At 38.8% G+C, this 22,591-nt stretch overlaps 1 protein-coding gene across 9 annotated transcripts in view; it reads left to right on the plus strand.

Annotated features, from left to right (window-relative positions):
- The window catches only part of RPS6KC1 (ribosomal protein S6 kinase C1), a 133,567-nt gene that overhangs the window by 65,380 nt on the left and 45,596 nt on the right, over positions 1-22,591 (plus strand). For 7 of the 9 annotated variants that reach the window (XM_040985656.1, XM_040985662.1, XM_040985657.1 and 4 more), the window contains 2 exons: positions 4,851-4,966; positions 14,146-14,238. In XM_040985656.1, coding sequence (XP_040841590.1) covers positions 4,851-4,966; positions 14,146-14,238 — 209 coding nt within the window. Of the gene's footprint in view, positions 1-4,850; positions 4,967-14,145; positions 14,239-16,227; positions 18,373-22,591 lie in introns of those variants that run through there. The other 2 variants (XM_040985660.1, XM_040985664.1) reach the window with 2 other exon arrangements.

A 22,591-nucleotide genomic window follows, 5' to 3' on the forward strand; every position in this document is an offset into this window, starting at 1 on the left:
CAAAGAGGAAGATCCTCCATCCGTTGATTCACTCCTCAAGTGGCTGTAAAGGCCAGAGCTGAGCCAATCTGAAGCCAGGAGTCAGGAGCCAGCAGCCAGGAGTTTCTTCTGGGTCTCCCAAGCAGGTGCAGAATCCCAAGGTCTTGGGCTGTCCTCGACTGCATTCCTAGGCCACGAGCAGGTTGCTGGATGGGAAATGGGGTGGCTGGGACAGGAACCAGTGCCCGTACGGGATCTGTGCACAAACTAGGTGAGGACTTTAGCCACTAGGCTACTGTGCCAGGCCTCAATTGTTTCATTTTATTTCATGGTTAAAAGAATGATTACAACGATAATTGTAAAAAAGATTATAATCATTCCACTTCAAAGAAAATGTTCTCAACAAGCTATTACTCATTCAGACCTGCAGTCCCCAGGCTGAGACCAGAAACTCCATGGTTGGCAGCACATGCAGTTACATAGCGACAGGTGGTTTGCTTATATCCAAAATAAGTTTTGACTAAACTTAAGCTAATATTACTAAAAAATCAAGAATACAAAATTGAAAAGAAAGCTTATAAATGAAAGGGATTTATAAGGCATGTGTCATAGATTCTTACTAAATCTTGCAATCATACAGTTACTACCATCAGCTTCCCTAGTACTGATTCAATTGTTTTCTGATAGTATTTTTGTTATTTTGTTAAAGGACAGTGGGAAGGATCAGGGTGGTTTGGTCTTTCTATGAACAGAGGGCATTTGCAAGAAACTTCTTTTAAGTGCCATTATAAGGTAGAAATTTCAAACCATGTTCCCCTAGGGACTCACAACATTTATGTCCCTATTAGGAAGTACCCCATATATTTTCTGCTTTACATAGCGGGAAGCCCAAATGACTGTGTCATTCCATGTATTGTAGCAATTCCAGGCTGCCCAGTAAATAAACCTTGTACCTCCATAATTGCCATCTTTTTCTAAGATATTATCAAGCCATTTCTTAAGAAGAACATTACACATCTTAGGGTGTGTTCCAGGACAAAGGTGGGCACATAATAAGAAATTTGGTAACAATGTGGGCTCAACTGTACTATTATATGCTTTTACCTGTGTTTGATTGTCTTAAGTTGCCATAAAATGATTGATAAAATCAGTTTCAGGTATTATACCAGTCACAGAAGCCATTCCACACATGTAGACAAACAGTAACATCCTCAAGAAAATTTCAAGAAATATCAAAGAAGTGATTGTGTCCGAACAATGGGATGAGGCAGCAATGAGGTGATTAGAGAGACATTGTGCAGGGTCTTGCTACCAGGGGAGCCATGATCCTTACAGCTTTATGCTGTTTGCCTCAACTGCGTGGCTCCCAGCATAGGCCTTCTATAAAATTGCCTTTCTGAAAGAAAGTGTCTGAAAAATGCAGGTAATTAGTTCAGGGTGTGTGTTACCACCAACCACTTGGGGTTTTCTCTTAGTCTAGTCAGTTAGTCCCTACTGTTGTGTGGATCACATTCTATGTAGTCATCTTCCCTCCTGATTAGAATTGACACGAACGTAAAGAAATGCATGTTGCCATGATCTACCCGAGACGTCTTTTATGATACACTAGAATTTCTAGTTATAAAGCTATTACATAAGGGGAGCAGATAATTCTCTTTTTTGATACCAAAGCCCAGATGAATTCTTGCTATATCTGAGGGGTTAGTAGAAAAGTACAGAAATTTATATTAAATGTATTATTTTATCTTCAGGTAGAATGTGAACTATGCACCCAGTTTAAAAAGGATATATGTGGCTGGCCATGTTATTAAAGAAACAGTTGGTACTTGACCTACTGTGGGAATTGAGGTTGAATTCTAGATACCAGCTTCCTTTGAATGGTTATCATTATTGGCTGTTTCTGCACCCTCTTTTTTTCCTCCCCGCCCTCTGTCTCTGTGTATATAAAAATGAATAGCAAGCAGCAAGAAACCAAGGAGATTAGAATGAATGGAGCATTTAAGAATCGAAGTCTGTTTAATGTTGTATTTATCAGTTTGTTGAACCAGTTAGGATTGTTCTGAAAATCTTAGACTCTTCTTTCTGGCACTCACACATTTAAACATGCCCCCACAGCAGGAGTTTGCAAGATACAGTTTTCATTCTAGGCAGCTGCTGGTCATCAGCTCTCGTTGTGACCTCATTTCAGTGTACTGATGAGAGGACAATCATAGTACCCGTGTATAGGGTAGCATTTCTAACAAGCTTCCAGTCTTCCCATCACTTGGTTGTAGTTTCCATGGAAGCGGGACCGCTGTCAGCAGCAGGAGTCCCTATCAGCTGCTGCCTTCTGGTTCCTGTTTCTCTTGTTACTATGGTGATTACCTAGAAAGCAGCAGAAAAGACACATGCATACACATGCATGTTTACAAAACAGGGTTTTGGTGACAAAGATTACAAGTCCTATCCAACAAAGTGTGCCATATTCATGGCATGTTTGGTTCTCATGTTGTTTTGTGAAGGAGGTTGAATTTGTTTTGAACAAAGCAAACTTTGAAGTTTTTTTTTTTTTACTGCTTAAATCCCAAATTAAAAAAGTGAAATGACACAGTTTCTAGTTAGGATTGAACTGAAGGTGAATCAAAAATTTAAAGGGAGGTTCAAATCAGGGCTTGAAAGAAATAATCTGAGATGAGAAGAGCTAATGATAAAGGAATAAAGGAATCCCAAAACAGTAAACCCGAAACCAAGGGACTCAGCATTGCAGAAAAAGTGAGTAGTTCATGTGTTTGTGACACATTATGTCATCTAAGCTATGCTACAGTTATTTAGGTGTACTCTAATATATCTAAGTTATACCTGTTTTCTAGCTGGCTAAGATAACCTCTAAAAACAGGTTGAGAGAGTAAGTAGGCTTGAAGAACTTTTCAGACTTTAAGAACATATTAGAACTCTGACATTTTAATTGATATTATTTGATGAGTTGGGCAGCAAAAATTGGTGCCTGTCTCATAATTAAAAGGTGAGAAAGATTCTCTTCCCCTATCGAGGCGTGTGGTAACTGTGAATTCCTAGTGAAGCCGAGAAGGGGGAAGTTAGCATAGAAACTGTGAAGGTCTTTGCTGCAGTTTTGCTTTCAGGCCTATCTGCATCCTGTAGTCTGTGTGCATCTGAACCCTTGTTTGAACTGCCTTCGACAGAGAGGAGCAGGAATGTAAGTTCACTTGAAATCAGGGACCCTGGTAACACTAGATATGTGTGTAGGTGTGTGCCTTTGCTCCTGTGTTCCTGCTTAAGCCCACACCATTGACTGCTGCCAGTTCCCACTCCTCAACATGACAGAGAAGATCCAGGCTGTGTTGTGCTGTCCCTGCCTTCTCTAGCCCTGGGCCAGAGATGCTGTGATTGGCTCAGGGTGCTGTGATTGGCTCAGGACCTAATGGGAGGCTCCATGTTAGTAACTAGATCTTGACTACCAGGGAGACAGAGATCCGAACAGCAGCTTTCATTTGAACTAAATGGTTAGCTGCGAGAAAGCACTGAAAGAGGAAAGGAACCTTGTTCTAGAAGCAGGAGACCAAGCTGTTGCAGGCGGAAGCATGAGAAGGAAGAAATTTCCTATGAATAGTCTTTTGAGAAAAGTACTGCTTTACTAAGTATGGCTTTACGTGGTTCAACAAACCAGGAAACATTATTTAGTAGGATTCCGTACTGAGAGAAAAAACAAAGTTGAAAAATTATGTGATTTAATGCTTCCTATATGATTGGTTCTTTGTTATTGTTATGTATGTTCATCTCCATTAACTGCTGTAATCTTTAGAGGGATTTCTTTGCATCTCAGCGAATGGGAAAGCAGTTCAGAGAGCAGAGATGGCCTGTTCCGTGTCATGTGACTAGTGAGAGGCCGAGTTGGAACTCGCAAAATTAGCCATCATTTCTGGAATGCCATCCAGGATATTTTTCACTACATACTTCTTTCTGTTGAACTTCATTCAGGAAAGGCATGGATTCAATGGTAGAAATAGCACAGTGATGTAATACTTTCATAAAAGTGAATATCAGGACATATCCCTGTGTAGTATTGATGAAAGAAATCTTAGTGGTTCATTTAGAATATTGCTTTTCAAATTTTTGTGATTCTTACTGTGGAATATTTTCTTGAGATGAGATGCCGTGTCTCTGTGAAGTTTATAAAAAAGAATAAAACTGACCCATTTTGGAGAAGAGAGAGCCCAGTGTTTCATTTTGAAGTCTGGAGAGCCTTTTGAGTCTACTTGGAGTCTATTTTATTTAGGGAGATTGAGATCCAGGAAGGGAAAAGAGCTTGTTCATTGTCATATAACTCTAAATGATAGGGATTTGAGTAATTTTTTGTTTTCAGTTTTGAGATTGATGACAATTTGTTGCTAATTTAAAAAAGCATTGACAAATGCAAAAATCATTGAGAGTGAATTCAGAGTTACGCTGCATTCTTCAGTTTGGTGGCAGCTTTACCTAGTTTATGTCATGTCATTTCCATGCCAGAACTTTTACTAAACATGTATTACAATTGGTCCTATGGAGCTGGACATCTGGGCACTGTCTGGATTCGGAATAGAGTTTTATGCGCTACAGTTCTTATGTATTTGACTCCTCCTAAAAGAAAATATGTCAAATTCTCAACATAGAGAGCATCATAATTTGGGTGAATACAATTCATGGAGCAGTATTCACACCTCATTAATATGAATAACTTTGATGTCTGGTACAATTTTGAGTATCTCCTCTTTTTAGTCAGAAGTTAAAAACAAAAAAACCCAGAAAACGATGAGTTGAGTGACAGGATGATAATCTTCAGGTTGGATGAAATGTTGCTTTTTCAGAGCTCCAGTCCTTTGGTTTTCTGTTTCCAGGTGAGTCAAGCCCCACGCGCCGGGAAGCCGTGAAGAGAAGAACAGCGGAGTATCTCATGCGCGCAGAAAGCATCGCCAGCCTTTCCCGGAAGCCTCAGCTGGATGAGCTTGCTCAGGTGTGTCTCCTTTTTGGTTTTCCGTTTCTGCTGCTGCTTTTTGCTGTCTTTTTTCTTAGCTTCATTTCCAATTAGAATGTTTGAGGACTTAGGCCTTGGGAGTTGCATCAGTAATTTTCGTAAAAGTTGTTGCAAAAAAGGGTAAGAGCAAACCAGTGAAAGTGAATTAAAATGACATTTACTTCCACCTGTTCTTGGCTCCTAGCTCCTTATGATGCTCTCGTCCCCCCACATGTAATGATACGTGCTCTGCTACCTGACCATCTTGTCACTTCTTAAATTGGGAATTTTCTATACGATTCCTATTCTATCATTGATTTATGCTAACAGTTATCACTTATAAAAGATTTCTTTGCTCTAGGTCTGTTGAAATCGTAAAGATATAATCCTAGCAAGAGCATTCAGGTTGCTTGGAACTGCCCCCTAGACATGGCTAAAAGTCAGACAAATGCTTAAAACCTTAGAAACACCATCGTTATTACTGTTTGAATGACATATTTATCGAAATTCTGGCAAATTTCTAGAAGAAACCATTCTGTTTTATTTTTACCTTAGTTTTTCTGTTGAAATTTATGAATTGTAGCTTCTGATAACAGGAAAAAAAGTATTTAGTTTATCTTCTTAATCTGAGAGTCTTGTTTTCTCTTTCTCTTGGCTCGTTAATATCCCAATCAGTTACTTGATACTCTGGAAGACTGAGAGATATACTTACTTGTGCTTCTTAGCCTCCATTTCCATGGCTGAATAATAACAGTAATTCCTGGCTGGATAGTTATTAGTATTAAATAACGTTAAAAAAAATCTTCGTATGAAGGGCAAATGCATACATCAAAAACCTGCTTAGGGTCTGGTGTGGTAGCCTAGTGGCTAAAGTCCTCCACTTGCATGCACTGGGATCCCATATGAGCGCCGGTTCTAGTCCCGGCGGCTCCGCTTCCCATCCAGCAACCTGTTTGTGGCCTGGGAAGGCAGTCGAGGATGGGACCCTGTACCTGTGTGGGAGACCTGGAAGAGGCTCCAGGCTCCTGGCTTCGGATTGGCTCAACTCCGGCTGCTTAAGCTGCTTGGGGAATGAATCAGCAGATGGAAGACCTTCCTCTCTGTCTGTCCTCCTTTCTGTATATCTGACTTTCCAATAAAATAAAATAGATCCTTAAAAAAAATAAACTACTTAATGAAAACACCTGGTGCAAAAAACAGACTGGGTGAATTAGTTTGAGTCTCATCTGTTATCTCCCTTTATATATTACTTCATATATTTTTGCCCCAAGTATCTTTAATGTATTTATACTTTTGTGAAAATTCTTAGTCTCAGTTTTTTAGTTTGGAAAGGTACAGTTTTTAAGCTTGATTCATGGGACCAATCGAACTTCTTGTTGCCAATTTCTCTGAGATGTTTTAAATTTTGTGCACTTTCAGAAATCCTGTAGTTATTATGGTGGGTTTTTGGTGTAGTAGACGGTGCCACGGGGGACACCTGCATCCCTTATCAGAATACCTGGTTCAGATTCTGGCTACTCTGCTTCCAGTTCACCTTCCTGCCAGCGCTTGCCCTGACGGGGGGCAAGTGGGTACTCATGTACTCGCATCCCTGCCACCCATGTGGGAGACCTAGGTTGAGTTCTGGGCTCCTGCCTGCCTTTGACGTGGCCCACCTTTGGTTGTGGGCATTTGGGGATTGAACGGGGGAATGATGGGTCTTTATTTCTCTGTTTCTGTCTGCCTTTCAAATGAAATGAAAATGAATAGAAGTTTGTAGTTAGCAATACTGTACTTACTAATGTAAGATATGTATTTGGAGAATTTATTTATTTTGCCGAGGCACAGAGATAGTGTCATCCACTGGTTCATTCTAAATTCCGTCATGATCCCAGGTTGAGCTGGGCAGAGTTAGGGAGCATGGCTGGCATGGACCCAACCATCACCTGTTGCCTCCAGGGTTCTGCCTTTGGTATGAAGCTGCAGTCAGGAGCCAGGGCTGAGAACAAACCCACGACACTCTGACCTGGGACATGATTATTTTAACTATTAGGCCAAGTCCCTTTTCAGACTTTGAATTATTGAGATCCTTCTGTTCTACATCCTCTTTGCTAATCATTTCCTTTATTATTGTTTTAATTATAAGCTTATATTCTTCTAGAAAAAGATTTATTTCTTTATATATAGGGCAGAATTAAAGAGAGAGAGAAAGAGATAGAGAATGCGAGGGAGTGGTTGATTGATTAATTAATTGATTGATTGATTTCCCATCCACTAGTTTATTTCCTGAATGGCCACAACTGACAATGCTAGGCCAGGCCGAAGCCAGAAGGCTGGAGCTGCACCTTGGTCTCGCACATGGGTGTTGGGGCCTGATCTACTGCTGCTTTCCCAGCTCTGTTAGCGGGGCGTTAATGGTAGATTGATAGTGGGTCAAATGAGAGTCAAGCAGACCACTTCTGTGGGAGGCTGATGTCACAGATTGTCACTTAACTCACTGTACCACAATACCAGCCCAGTGGTGTGTCTACCTAAACATTGGTTTGAAATCAATTCCTGTCTTCCATGGGGTTGGCCACCCTCCCTGTGTGCAGTCCTGGTGAGTGTTAAGTGACGCGATCCCCTGTGAACTTAGTGTCCTAAACTCTGCTTGTTCATGTGTATTCTAAAGGTTTTAGGGTTTCAAAATCACCAGTGTTCTGCTCATTTCGTTAATGTTCATTTGGAATGTTCTACCTATTCTTGCTCATTCCCATTCCTCTATTTTCGCATTTGTGTTATCATATGCCACAGGCATATAAATGAAGCCTCCTCTGCAGTTTTTTTTTTTTCTTGAGAATAAAATCGTAAAGTATATAAGCAGAGTCTGTCTTTAAGTATAGCTTCTAATGAAAACAAGGCTAAAGAGAGCTAATATAGGGTATCTGATTATAGTAGGTTATGGATTAATTCATTAAGCATCTGCCAAGACTTTATATGTAGCATCAAACTAGGTATACCTTGGGGTCAGTGAAATGACAGTCCCTGTGCTTACAGACCCTGTGCTTAATTAAACACCACTATGTACATGGTTGATGAAACCAGTTGGTGAGACAGATGAGGACCATGTTGGATAATGGGAAGTTATATTAAAGGGGGTTTCTACTAGGTCCAATTTGATCTGTAGCGTTCTTTTCAGTTCTTAGGCAGAAAACCCAAGATGGGATGTTTTGTTTTATGGCAAGCATTTTTTTTTTCCATTTTCCTTTGTATATGTTATTCGTTTAAGCCACACTCTTATTTATTACAAGTATGCTTGATTCTTTTCTTTCATTTTCTTTTGGTGATGGCTTTAAGTTTATTTTGGCCTCATAAAAGGGACATGGCACTTTTTCGAAAAATATAGTTTTTTTGACATATAATGCATATACTATCCAGCTAATTCTTTAACAGCTCACAATAAAACTTTTTTTGGCATATTCTTCATAATTAATATTAGAATATATTCATTACCTAAAACAGAAATCCTGAACACCCATTGGCAGTTCCTCATCATTTCCTCCAAGCCTTAGAAAACAACTTTTCTACTACCTGTGTCTACCAATTTACTTATATTTTAATTTCTTTTTATAACTTACTTATATAAAGTAAAAAATTTCATGATACAGATTTCGTATGGCCTTCCTGCCTGTTTTCCCTACCCACCCTTCTCTTTCTTTTTTATTTTTTTTCTAATTTTTACAATAGTATACTTTCATTTCATTTTGGAATTACAGGCTTACCACTCTTAAAGATTTCAACACATAGCAAATAGGGGAAAAAGAAGCAAAAAAACAAAGCCCTGCTATTTCTCAAGAGTGTAGACAAAAGGCTGTCAACAGTCATCAAATCCCAAGGTGTCAGTCTTGCTCATATAGATTGCATTTTTTTTTTTTTTGGTATTCTTTGTATTAGTTACCACAGACCAGGGAATATATGACATATGTCATTTTGGAACTGGCATAATTCACTATGCACATGGTTTCCATTAACATCCATCTTGTTGCCAAAGACAGCATTTTGTTCTTTTTATGGCTGAGCAGTAATCCTCGGTGTTTGTGGATGTGGATGCGGGGCCCAAGCACTTGGGCCGTCCTCTACTGTCACCCCACGAACATTAGTAGGGAGTTTGAGCGGAAGTGGAGCAGCCAGAACTTGAATTAGCTCCCCCATGGGATGCTGATGCTGCCAGCAGGAGTTATGCCATGTTGCCGGCCCCGTCACATTTTCCTTATCCAGTCAACTGTTGGTGGACTTCTGGGCTGAGCCCATATCTTAGCTGTGAACTGCACAATGGTAAACATGGGTGTACAAATAACTCCCTTGTATGCTGAGTTCATTTTGTAAGGGTAATTTCCCAGACATGGTATAGCTGGATCATATGGTACATCTTGTTTCAGATCTTTGAGGAATCGCCAAACTGTCTTCACAAGTTTAATCCCTCTTTAGCCACTTTGGAATCCTCTGGTTAATTTCCTGAACTATAATTTAAATAGTGGTATGTGGATCCACAGATATGTGGCTTTCTTGGTGAATTTTTTATTTCTTTTCTTTTCTTTTGGGTATTTAAGGTTTGTAAAAGCCAGCCATAAGTGCTTTATTTTTATCTTTTTCCAGTTTGAGTGTTGCCAACTTATTGGACTTTTCCAATCCCATTGAACTGTCTTTGGGTCTGCCTTTCAGCCATTGCAATGAGAGGTCTGGTCTGAATGATTATTGAGGTAAACTCTGCTCAAATTCTGTGCTTAGTTGATAATATTTCTTTCTTGAATCAGTGTGTAAACATTTCTTTCAAGCCTGACTGATGAGAAAATGAAATATTGTTTTGTTTAAAAATTATTACTTTTTTGTTTCCTTTTGCTATACTCTAAGTCAGTGAATTCCCCAAATTTTCTATGGTGGCTTAAACTTTTGCTTTACTGATTCTTACTTGGTAAATATAAAATTTCTAAATTTCCCAATTATTTATATTAATATATATTTGTTTTTTAAAGAAATATTTATTTGAAAGTCAAACTTACAGAGAGAGGGAGAAACAGAGTGAGATGGAGAGAGAGAGAGATGTTTCATCAGCTGGTTCACTCCCTAGATGGTCATAGTGGCCAGGCTAAGCCAGGCCAGGCTGAAGCCAGGGGCCAGGAGCTTTCTTTTCATGCCCCACATGGGGGGTAGGGTCCTAAGCATGCGGGCCATCTTCCCCTGCTTTTCCCAGGTCCTTACCAGGGAACTGGATTGGAGATGTGGAACAGCTGGAACTTGAACCAGTACCCATATGGGGTGGCAGCACTACATGTGGCAATTCTGTGTGCTGCATCACAATACTGGGCCCTCTCTGAGATTATTTGAGGAATAACTAGTCTTACTTCAAATGTGTTGATGAGCCAGGCGCATCAGCCTTGCCTGAGCTTTTAGGAAATGCAGGCTGTCAGACCCCATAGCAGACTTACTTAATCTTCACTTTAGTGAAGTCCTCAAATGATGTGCAGGCATATACATTCAAGTTCTTCACCAGCAGGTTGTAAGAACAGAGGTAGTAATTACTGAGAACCAATAGTAATAGCAAGAGACAATGGTTGTGGAGAACCTAAATAGCAATTATAGAGGAATTGTTTAAACAGAAACAAAGGTAGGCTCCGCCCAGCCTTTTAGAGAACACGGAGCAGGAGTAGTAAAGAGATTTCACTAGCATACTCACTCCATCCCACTGTATTCAAAGGAGTTGTGGAATGTTGTGGAAGTAGCAGCAGTGCTGTGGATTAGATCAGTTGAGTGACATCTACCGGAACACCTCAAAAAGTTTGTGAAAAAATGGAAATAGAAGATGTTTATTTTGGTGCTAGGATTCCCCCCCCCTTAAAATATGTGTGTAGTTTTACATCATATGCATGTCCATGAATTTGTTCAAGACCCTCATACTTGTTATCTCAGTCTTGGAAAAATGTCAGGCCATCACGTGTTCTTACCTTCTCAACCCTGTAGGTGAATACAACCACTTGCTTCTCTAGGATATTTTGCTATAGTAGCTAATAAATGCACGTGAAAATCTTAACTGTATTGTCTAGAAGTTTATTCTCTCCAGTCTCAGTAGAAATTTCCCTAACAATGTTGTATTGTTTTATAAGACTTAGTACCGTCTTAACTATTATTTGTTTTTCATCTTAGATTCTTAGTTGGCTGATTGTGTTTTCTCTTCTGAAGAGAAAAATGTTTAGCCTGTTCTCCAAAGTTTCCTTCTGTTCTTACAACTCAGTAATGTTTCTTCTTACCATTTAAAAAAGAAACAGATCTGTAGAATTCTACCCAATTTAAATGTTTCATATAAGAAATGAAAATTTTTTTTTTTTTTTTTTTTTTTTTTTTACTGATGGTGTATTTCATGATCTTTCTATGTCCAGTTCTCTGAACCTAAACTTCATTGGTGGTTGAAGTAGAGACAGAACTTTATCGATCACTTAGTCTTTGGTTTTTTTTCCTATTATATTTTCCCCATTTTTGTTTTTGTAAGAGTAGCTTTAACTAAGCATTTTCATTGGGCTATTCTTCGTACCAAATCCTGTCGTCTAGACTCTGGAGAATATAGTCTAGATTTGTCTTCTGGGTTTTTAAGGTCTGTAAAACCCAGCTGTGAGTGAGTGGTTTTATTTTCCTCTCTTTTCCAATTTGATTGTTGCTAACTCATTGGACCTCTCCAATCCTACATAGAATATTATCCTCCTCCTAACCTTATTTCCACATAACATTTAGCAACTACTCTTTTTTTTTTAAAGATTTATTTTATTTTTATTGGAAAGGCGGATATACAGAGAGGAGAGACAGAGAGGAAGATCTTCCGATGATTCACTCCCCAGGCAGCCACAACAGCTGGAGCTGAGCCGATCCGAAGCCAGGAGCCTCTTCTGGGTCTCCCATGCGGGTGCAGGGTCCCAAAGCCCTGGGCCATCCTCGACTGCTTTCCCAGGCCACAAGCAGGGAGCTGGATGGGAAGCGGGGCTGCCAGGATTAGAACTGGTGCGCATATGGGATCCTGGGCGTGCAAGGCGAGGACCTTAACCACTGCGCTATCGTGCCAGGCCCAGCAACTACTCTTAGTCCCACTTGTTTCTGAGACCGTAATTTGTCATACACTGATGGGTTATTCCTGTTGTCCTGACTTTTTGGGAGAGTTCTATTTAGTTGTTAGCCTTTTTCGTGTTGTTTGTCTTATCTCCTTGGATGGGTTGTGAATGTCTTGCAGCTGACGAGTATGCGTGTTTCTGAAGTCCTACTTCTTTTTAGTTATTGTATATGATAACATCATCCTCCAGGATCTAGATGACAAAATCTGGTATGAGAAATAACCCAAGGAAAAGAGTGACTTAGTTTTAATTGTTGCACAGTGTTGTGTCCTAGCCTGCAGGTGGTAACTAACGTAAGGAGGTGAGCTCTAGGATCTTCCACTCTTTTTCTCTCTACCTGCAGACATTTTTACCATTCTGAGTCACCCTTTATTTATCTGTGAAGTAGGGCTTTTAGTAATAACTTCTTTTAGCAACCATATAGAGGAGGGTGAAGGACCAATACAACATGGATTAAAATGGAGATTATTTTTGTGTATATCTGCTTACATGTGTAACATGAAAGTACCTCACTGAATGATCTTATAGCCTTAGAAGCTTCCCTTAGATTTTAAGCTCTCAAGAAGGTGAAGATATAACTCATGAAGTGAGATGTTCAGCAGTAGTTTATGAAGCCTGTCCAAGAGGCATACATTAAGTTGGTTTTGAAGGTTATTATCTGGTCTACTTTCTGCTCTCAACAACTTTCTCAAATTGTATAAAAAGTCATTTTTTTTTTTTTTAAGCACAGCTGTTTCAGAATATTGTAGTTAGGATCGATGTGCTAAGCTAAAAAATACCACTGCCACCACCACCACCAAAGCAACATCAAAAACATTGAAAACAAACCGGAATTACTGCTTTTAGAAAATTTTGCAGGTGGTAGTTTTCTGAGTTGCAAATGACATGTAACTTTTTTCAGCTAACTTTCCTCTTCCCACCTCGTTTCTTCTCTCCCTCATTCATTTCAAGGAATGGAGGTTTCTTGAGTAGCATGCTAGCGCTGTGATAGAAAGATGAATAAGGCACAATGTTTGTTCTTAAGAACCTTTTTGTCTTGGTGATATTGAGCTGCACAGGGTATTGGTAATTCTCTTATCATGACGTTTGATGGATCAGGGTGTTTCCTTTTGTACTTATGGATTTTTGATCATGATAAGGTGTACTCTGCTGATGCCAGGAGTCTTTAGGTCTCCTCGCATTCCGTGCAGCATGGCTGTGTTAATGTAAGGATTAATAGAGCAGTGCTTTCTGATTCTAGATGTCAGATGGATGTATCCTTTGAGTTTTTCTAATCTAAATGCTTATTTTACTGGCAGGGAAAAACTAAAGCCAATAGATACAAGTTAGAATTAGTTTCTAATTTTTTATTGTCCTGAAATAGCTCTTTCTAGATTCACTGATTTTTTTTTTTTTTTTTATCTTTTGGGCTAACAATTTGTTTTCTATATTACAGATGTTCACGTATTTGAAAAAAAATTCATGTATATCATCTCTTAGCCTCAAAAATTCTTGATTATATGATGGAGGTTTTAGTATTTTGCCTTAACTGATAATTTTGCTGCTTGAACTTTGATCTGTGGATTCCTCTTAAAACACATAACAACATTTATAAAGTAATGTTAAAGGATCATAGTTTCATGATGAGAAAGAATGACCTGTTACTCTCCCCCTGCTCTTGCCCCAAGTTTATTGATGAATACGCTAGTTTTTAGAACTCCCTTCTAAACTACTCTCGTAAATATAAGGCTGTGATTGTTGTTGTTTCAAGGAACATGTTTGTTGCAAAAGTTTTGTTACAGGTATATAGTCCTGAATTAAATTATTGCAATAGATACTTTGCCAGTTCATTAATTTTTCTTTTTAAAATTTTGTTTTCAGTGTTACAAGTTATTTACTTGCAACTTTTTCCTTACTTTTTCTTTTTGATTTTTTTTTTTCATTCCAAACAGAAACTTTCTCCTTTTATCTTTCCATTCTCTGATTTATGATAAATTTAGTTTCCTTTGGCCTGGCATTTGCTTCAGCAGGCAGTCTTCCTTCAAGTACCACCCTGATTGATGTATAATCTTTGATATCTTCCATTAGCCTCCAGGATCACTAAGTTCAAGGCCCCCTTGGAGCCTAAGGAGCCCTGCCGAGGAGCTGAAGGCCTTCAGAGTCCTTGGGGTGATTGACAAGGTAATTCTTCAGTGTCTCTTCAAGAGTTTAGTCATAAATCGACTGCATGCTGACATTCTGTCTTTGAAGCTTTGGATCTTAAGGATATGAAACAAAAGGAGAAAATGACTCAGATGCATCTGCACTTTAAAATAACAAAAGTAGAGCAGCAAAAGCTTTCATCTAAGCAATTCCTGTAAGGTCATGCAAAATATATTTGAGCTAAAGAAGTGGGTACATACTTGTTGGCATTCAGTCAAGTAAAGGGTTTGGTTTTGTAGAAGTGTTGCAGCAGGGTGAAGATACACCTGTTACACAGGTCAGGTCGAAGCTGTGAGTTAGTAGTTGTTCAGCATTCATTGGTGTAATTTATGGTAAAGAGAATGTGTCCTTTCTTGGAAACTGTCCTTTATTGAGTACCTACTATGTGTCAGATTGACTTTTCCTTCTCATAATTCTGTCTTTTGTCTTTGTGGGAGAGTGATGTTAGAACAGGTTAAGTAACTTGCCCAGAAGGCACACAGCTAACTTAGGCATTCAGACCTTGGACTTCGTGATTTCAACAGCTGGGTTTTTTTTTTTAATGAAGAGGCCCCAATCCCCCCAGAATTTGTTTGTGATACAAATGCTGAGCTAACAAATCTCTGCCACTTCTTGCATGCAAATTTGATGACTTGTCAGGAATAAGAAACAACAGTACCGGGCTTGTTAATAGTTTACAAATGTAATTTTAAAATCTTAGACAATAAACCGTGTTTTTATTTGTGGGAAGGGCAAGGGAAATTAGAGGTGAGGTGGGTGAGATACTGATTGGCAGGTTGATTCTGTTCCCTTTTCCCCCAAATCTCTGTAGTGGTCAAAGGCTGAGGGCGCAGCGTGAGGGCTGGGAACTCAGTCCAGGTATGTGAGCGAATCAGGAGCAGAGCGGGTGTCGCACCTATGCTCCCCCATGGGTATGGATAGCCCAACTGCTCGGCTGCTAGACCAGATGCCTGCCCCTAACTCAAGTACTGCATCAACTGCCACGGAAGCAGTCAACATAGAATAAAAGGTTTATTTGATCTTAAGGTATAAATTAATTGATGTATTTCCCATCATTAGCCATCTTGTTTTGAAGCACCTTAGTGTTTGTTTATGGTATAATAGCTATTCTATGTCCCTTTCCATCCCTGTCTTCCCTCCTCTGTCTGCTCTCAACATTCTAAGATAGCCTCTTAACTGTGTTTTCCCTTCTAGTTTGGGAATCATTCTGTTGGTGGGCAGATAGAAGCAAAACAGTAATTGAGAAGTTCCTAGGTTCTTAGATTTCCGTGTAGAAGAGTGTGTCTTCAGGATGTGCAGTTTCTACCCTGGATCTTGCGTTTATTTCCTTTGATGAAGTGTGACTGGTGTACTGTAGCATGAGTAAGTTACCTTGAAATCCTTGGTGACAGCTTGGGGTTTTAACAGGTTTGTGTAAGCAAGTTTTCACTTTGTTATGTTCAGTGGGTTTCATTTAATTATTTAGAGATAAGAGGATACCTATTTTGGGAATGATTAAGCCTCATAAAATATCTATTTTTGAAAGTTTTATTTATTTTTATTAGAAAGGCAGATTTACAGAGAGGAGAGGCACAGAGATCTATCTGCTGGTTTATTCCCCGGATGGCCATAGTGGCTGGAGCTGAACCTATCTGAAACCAGGAGCCAGGATCTTTATAGATGGTCTTTCACACAGGTGAGGGTCCCAAGAACCTGGGCCAGCCTCTGCTGCTTTCACAGAGTACAAGCAGGGAGCAGGATGGGAGGTGGAGTGGCTGGAACATGAGCCAGCACCCATATGGGATGCTGGCACTTTGTAGGTAGAGGATTAGCCAGTTGAGCCATAGTGCTGGCATTTACAAAAACTCTTAAAATTTGTAGTACAATTTGTACTTTTAAAAATGCATGTCAATAGATTTTTAAAAATTTGAATTGCTTTTTAAAAGCAAGTTTCCCTCTAGTATAAGGAAGAATATCTGAAATTTTGGTTTTAGAAATTTCAGGCTTGGAAGAGAAATGTATAAAATCAGAGGGTGAAAAAATACACAAAATATGTTAATCTTCTCACAGAAAGCATTGTCTTGGATTCTTTCTTGCTTTTTTATTCTTGATGAGCTGTTTCGTATGGAATCTATTAGTTTAGGAAAATAGAGATCTGAGTTGAACTGTTAGGAATGTGATTTTGTAGCCTTTGAATTAAAAAGTGGATAGAGCAGATTTGCTCACTGGTATCTAGACTGTAAGCTACGTGGGACACAGACTCTGTTTTTTGTGTTCATTAGTGTAAGCTCAGCTCCTAGTGTCATGCCTGGCATGTAGTGGGCACTCAGTAAATATTTGTTGAATAAATGATTTAAAATTTAAGTAATTTTAAATTTATCATATTTAGAGCGACACCTACTGGTGCAACTTGAGACTGCTACCTAGTACCATTTTCATTATACACAATTCTGTGAGATACAAGACTTCGAAGTGTGTCCATCCATGGGGACAGTAATTTCGTAACTGTACATCTGTCTGGTATTTAAAATGAAGTAAGTGGATTTCTGTTCTTTAATTGGAATTACACATTCTTTCATTAACATGGTGAAACAACAAGGAATTTAAGCCTCAGAGTTCTTGGAACACCTGTAAATTGGTGTTCATTTAGATGTGAGAATGATCAGGCTACTGAAGGCCTTCAGAATCCTAGGAGAGAAAGAGTATCTAGAAAACAGTGGAACATTTAACTTGATAAATTCATTTTTGGTCTTCAGGTATTTGAGTGCTTTCCTAGATATAATAATTATATACACAGAAAAGCCAAATGAAAACTTTAAAACAGAAATGTAACAGAAGCAAATAAACAAAGCTCAGTGGACTCAATAGCGGAATGAATGGGACAGAGGAAAGAGTCGGTGACCTTGAAGATAGTACAACAGAAACTGTCTGGTTTGCATTGAGGGAAAAGAAACTGGAGAGAAAAAATGAGTAACAGTGGCTGAGGATCCCGTGAAATTAAATCAGAAAAAGTAAAGAATTGTGTCAGTGTGGTGATAAAAAGTTTCCAAAGAAGTAATAGCTGGAGATAAACCTAGAAACTCAAGAACTGAATGAACCTGAGATCAGTTAGCCAAACAGACTCATCCCAAGATTCAACACAGTCAAATTTCTGAAAACTAAACATACAGAATACTGAAGGCAGTGTTAAGAGGAACAACACTTAGTGTATAGGCGAAACCAGTTCAAATGAAAGTGGATTTTTTTCCATTGGAAACCAAGGAGTTCAGAAGAATGTGATGCACGTATTTTAAATTCTGAAACTAATTTTAATCCAGAATTCTGTGTCTTGAAAAATTGTCCTTCAGGAATGAAGTGAAAACCAAGACATTCTCAGATGCCACTGCTAAGCCTACTCTAAAAGAATAGCTAAAGTAAGTTTTCTAAATAGAAGATGATAAAAGCAGGAATCTTGGGGGTCAGAGGACAACTGACAGCCCTCTATTCAGACTGACCAAAAACAGAGAGAGAGAGAGAGAGAGAGAGAGAGAAGATAAATTGGTATCCTTAAGGTTGAAACACGGTCAGATCGTGCAGCCACTAAAAGGATAGTGGATGAGTCATCACCCGCTGTCTGCAGCGGTGTGTGTTAATCACAGGAAGCAGTTTCAGAAGCAGAGTAGCTGGAAGTCAAACTAAGTACTCTGGTGTGGATACTGGGCTGCTAGGCAGCAACCTATGGTCTAGTAGTTTTTATTTTAATTCTTTTTTTGTTTTTTATTATTTTATGACACAGTTCTGTAAGCTCTGGGATTACCCATCCCCTTTCCTAACCTCCCTCTCCCACCCATGATTTCCCCTCTAGTATTACAATGGGTGATCCTTCATGAGAAGTCCTAAGTCCATCCTGCTGCTATTGAAGTATTTCCCAATACTGTAGGCAGGGACAATGTCAGAGAGTCCAGCATCCTACTGTCAGGATATCTTCAACTGTTTCACTGGGGTCCGTCTTTGGTCTGGATGCAGAGACTTTGTCTCCACATGGTCCCGTTGTTTTTGATGTTGCTTGTATGCTTTTCCAATAAGACTTCAGGTTCCTTCAATGACCAAGCATACTTGTTGAAGAATCTTGAAGGGGACAGAAATAGGTAACATGTATGTTTGTTGATTTCAATAATCTGAATCTGCATCTCAAAATATACCACATCTACAATAAAACTGTCAAACTGAAAACTGTCAAAACATCGGTAGGGCTGTTGCTTTCACATCCCTCAGAGCACACTGTTGGTTGCTGGCAAGGTACTTGGTTACAGCCATTGGAATTGTCAATTTGAGATTGACAGTTGTACCTGCCTCTATTTCATGTATGCTTTAAAATACTGTAGAATTTGTTGGAACATGAACTCGTTGTGTTCTTATACTAAATAAATTTCGAGATCATCCTAAGATACCATCACATTTTAAGCAGTATCAGAAGTTCTGCTCCATCTGTTATGAAAGTATAGATTCATTAAAAGCATTTAAAAATAATAGATTGAAAGCATTTAGGCATTCCTTGTCCCTAAGGCAATTTCTTCTGCATTTCAATCAGGCTGTCTTTGACATTGGCAGTCTAGTAGATATGCATTGATTGATTGAGAAAGTCGCCTGTGTGTTCATTATTATGAGAGAACATTTATTAATGTCTCATTACAAAGTACATTGATCCTGAATATTATATTAAGGAGAACTAGTATGTGAATATATCTTTTGTTTTTTTTTTTTTTAGGGACATATTTAAGCTTTCTACACCTTTAAAGTGACTTGAGTATATTTACAGAGAACACCTAGTAGCAGAATGAAAATATTAAAGCAGGCTGTGAATGGACGGTGAAATTGTTTACATCAGCGTTAGAATGTTAGGTTTTGCTAACAAATGCAAATAAGGATCCAAAGCTAAACACAATAGGCTGTAGTTTTAGTTGAATTAATTTTCATCTAAATTTAACAGTGTCAAGTCTTCAAGTGAACTTCAGAATTCAAATCAGAGAAATAGAATAAATGGATTCTTTATGGAATTGAATGGCAGGAGCTGAACTTGGGCCTATAAACCCAGAACTTTAGAGTTTTAACCTCTCTTTAGCATAATCTTCTTATGGCCTTGGGCAGGTTTTTCTCAAAAACAGAAAACCTGACAAAACGAGGATGACAAAGGTATAGAGATCTAGCTTTTAAAGCACCTGGATCTGCCAAGAGGCTCCTAAGTGGTTGTTTTTCCTAGCTTTTTAGCGATTCTGTTTTAAACCCAAGTTGTCTTTTATATTCTGTTTCTGCTGTATTTATATCCAGTTCCCTTACAAAGACACACCATGTCCTTTGGAAGCACGTTTTGTGAAGTAATCGAGGGATAGGCCTAGGAATTGAAAATTTATACAGAGTCAAACTCTTTTTTCATCTGTATAAAAGACATTTCTGTGGTGGGTTTATTGTTCCGTGTATCGTTGACCGCATGTCCTAGTACGAGACATTATTGAGAGATGGCTCACATTCATTGACATTTGGCTCATATGAATGTAAAAGACTTCATATCTGTGTTTGTGGCTGAATAATTACTCCCTAGATTATTTACAGGAGAGTGTACTGTTTTTTGCTTTGCTTTAAGGCAGGACTAGTTTTTGTTATTTTTTCTCAAGATGCACAGTCCAGGGATTTGGGCAAGGGAAGCAGAGATGTAGACAAGAAGTAGACAATTATTTTTGTAGAAAGAATTGATTTAGACCAGTTCTAGGTTCACAGCAAAATTGAGAGGAAGGCATAAATGTTTCCCTTAAGACAGCGACTCCTACACATCTTCATAGCCTCCTGTGTTAATAAACGCCCCCATGGAGTTGTACATTACAACAGGAACTTACAGTACCATGTCACTGTTACTCAGTCCTGTTAAATTGTCTGAAGATACCTGAGTATTTGAGTCCCCAGAAGGAACTGCAACCTGCTTGGTATGTAAAGTAACTGAAAGCCTCACCTGTGTACTTTTGCAACAAAAGCTAAGTCTCCGCCTACTGGTTAGGCCAGTTTTCAGTAAGGCTAGCACTGAGCTGTGACCCTTTGCACTCTGGGCTTTTCATTCTCGGCCGTTCTCGCTGCCTGACAACGCTGCTTGGTGGAGGAGTTTTCTGGACCTGTTCTGGTTCTAAGATGAAAGCGAGCCTATTTGTGAATTTTTACTCTGTTATTCTGCCAAATTCAATATACGTAAAATTTTGATTTTAATTCATAGGTCACATCAGGTCTCATTCTTGCTGTTTGTCCATTCTGCGTGTTTGGATGAGTGGACAGTAATATAGATTCATCTGTATGGGATCATGCAGAGGATTTCCACTGCTCTAAAAAAGCTTCTGTGTTCTGTCCATTCTCCTGTAAAATCTGATGACTGCTGATATTTTCATTATCTCCTTAGCTTTTGCTGTTTCTAGAATGTCCTCTGGTTGTAATCGTATAGTATGTAGCTTTTGCAGATTGGCTTCCTTCTCTTAGTAATGTGCACTTAAGGTTTCTCCACGTCTTTTCTTAACTAGCCGTCTCATTTCCTTTAAAAAGCTTTCAAGCACATTCTATTACTTGGACACATCACAGTTTACTTACCTCTCCATCTACTGAAGAATGTCTTGTTTAAACAAGTTATAAACATCTGCCTGCAGATTTTGTCGCTGACGTATGTCTCCAGTTTCTTGGTGTAGAAACAATGGAGTGTAATTGCTGGATGGTATGTGGTGAGAGTGTGTTCGATAATACAAAAAACTGCCAATCTTTCTTCCAAATTGGCTGTATCATTTTGCATTCCCAACAGCAATGAATGAGAATTCCTGTTACTCTGTATTCTCATCAGCCTTTGGTATTGGCATTGTTTTAGGTTTTGATCATTCTGATAGATTGCTAGGTTATGTCCTTATTTTAATTTGTAATTCTCTGGTGACATGATTTTTTAAAGAGAGAAGAGACAGAGTCTTCCATTCAGTGATTCATTACCCAGGTGGGCATAATGGTGAGAGCTGAGCTGATCACCAAGAAGCTCCAGAGCAGGAGCTGGGAGCTTCTTCCTGGTCTCCCATGTGAATGCAGGATCCCAAGCCTTTGACCACCCTCTGCTGCGTTTCCAGGCCGTTAGCAGGGAGCTGGATGGGAGGTGGAGCAGCCAGGACACAAATTGGTACTCATGGGATGCCTGTGCTTGCGGTTGAGTCTCCAAGCTGGCCGCATTATGTCCCATTTTTAAATTAGTCTTTGCTTTCTTATTGTTGAATTTTGAGAGTTTTGTGTAAATTTGGTACAACAATGTTTTATCTGGTGTGTTTTTGTAATAGGTGTTTTCTGCCTTCGGTGTCTTTGTTTTCTCTTCCCTCTGGCACCTTTGGCAGAGCAGAAGCTTTTAATTTAAATGATGTCATTAGTTGGTTTATTCACAGATGGGTTGTGACTTCGGTGTAGTATCTAAAAAGACATTACCGTACTCAAGTTATCTGAAAGTTTTCTTATGTTTTAGGACTTTTATAGTTTTATGGTTTATATTTAGGTCTGTGATCCATTTTGTGTTAACTTTCGTTAAGGGCTTGAGGTCATGTGAAGATTCACCTTTTTACATGTGGATGTCCAAGTTGTTCCATCATGTTGTTAAAAAGACTGTCTTTGCTCCATTGTATTGCCTTTGCTCTTTGTTAAAGATCAGTTAACCGTATTTGTGTGCGACTCTTTTCTGGGCTCTCTGTTCTGTTCCACTGATCTGTATGTCTGTTTTTTAGCCAATGCCACACTGTCTTGTATTGGCGTCCAGTAACTTTGTTCTCTTTTATTATCCTGTTGACTCTTCGTTGTCATTTATATCTCCATGTAAATGTTTTCTGATCCTAACCTTAATTTGCCAACAAAAAGGTGTACCATATTTTAGTACTCTTTGAAATAACTAAACTGTAATGATAATTAGCTTTTTTGAGTTTTAAGTTAATTATATTTGCAAATCTCTTTTAACATTATGAAAATGTGTCTATTTTTTAACATTGTAATTTATACTTCTAACATATCTTAGAAATTAAGTTTTTGTGGTGGCATTTGCTTTATTTTTAGCTACTATTAAAATGACAAAATATGTTCCTTTAAGAAACCATGAATAATGTTTAGGTTCTTAACAATTCAGATACATAAATTGAGTTCATGTTGGGCGTACATATAACAGTGTTACATTGGATTATATGAACCATAGATAGTTGCACACAACAGGTTAGATTGTGTTAATCAGAGAGTAGGGTAAATGGGTTCTAGGAAGACAGTTCTGTGGTTCAAGATGTTTTAATAATGGCATAGTTTTGAATTAGGTTGCAACATTCTTTGTGGAGGCTTT

Source organism: Ochotona curzoniae, unplaced genomic scaffold (genome assembly GCF_017591425.1).
Source record: "Ochotona curzoniae isolate NIBS_2020 unplaced genomic scaffold, NIBS_Ocur_1.0 contig_430, whole genome shotgun sequence".
Classification (NCBI taxonomy): Eukaryota; Metazoa; Chordata; class Mammalia; order Lagomorpha; family Ochotonidae; genus Ochotona; species Ochotona curzoniae.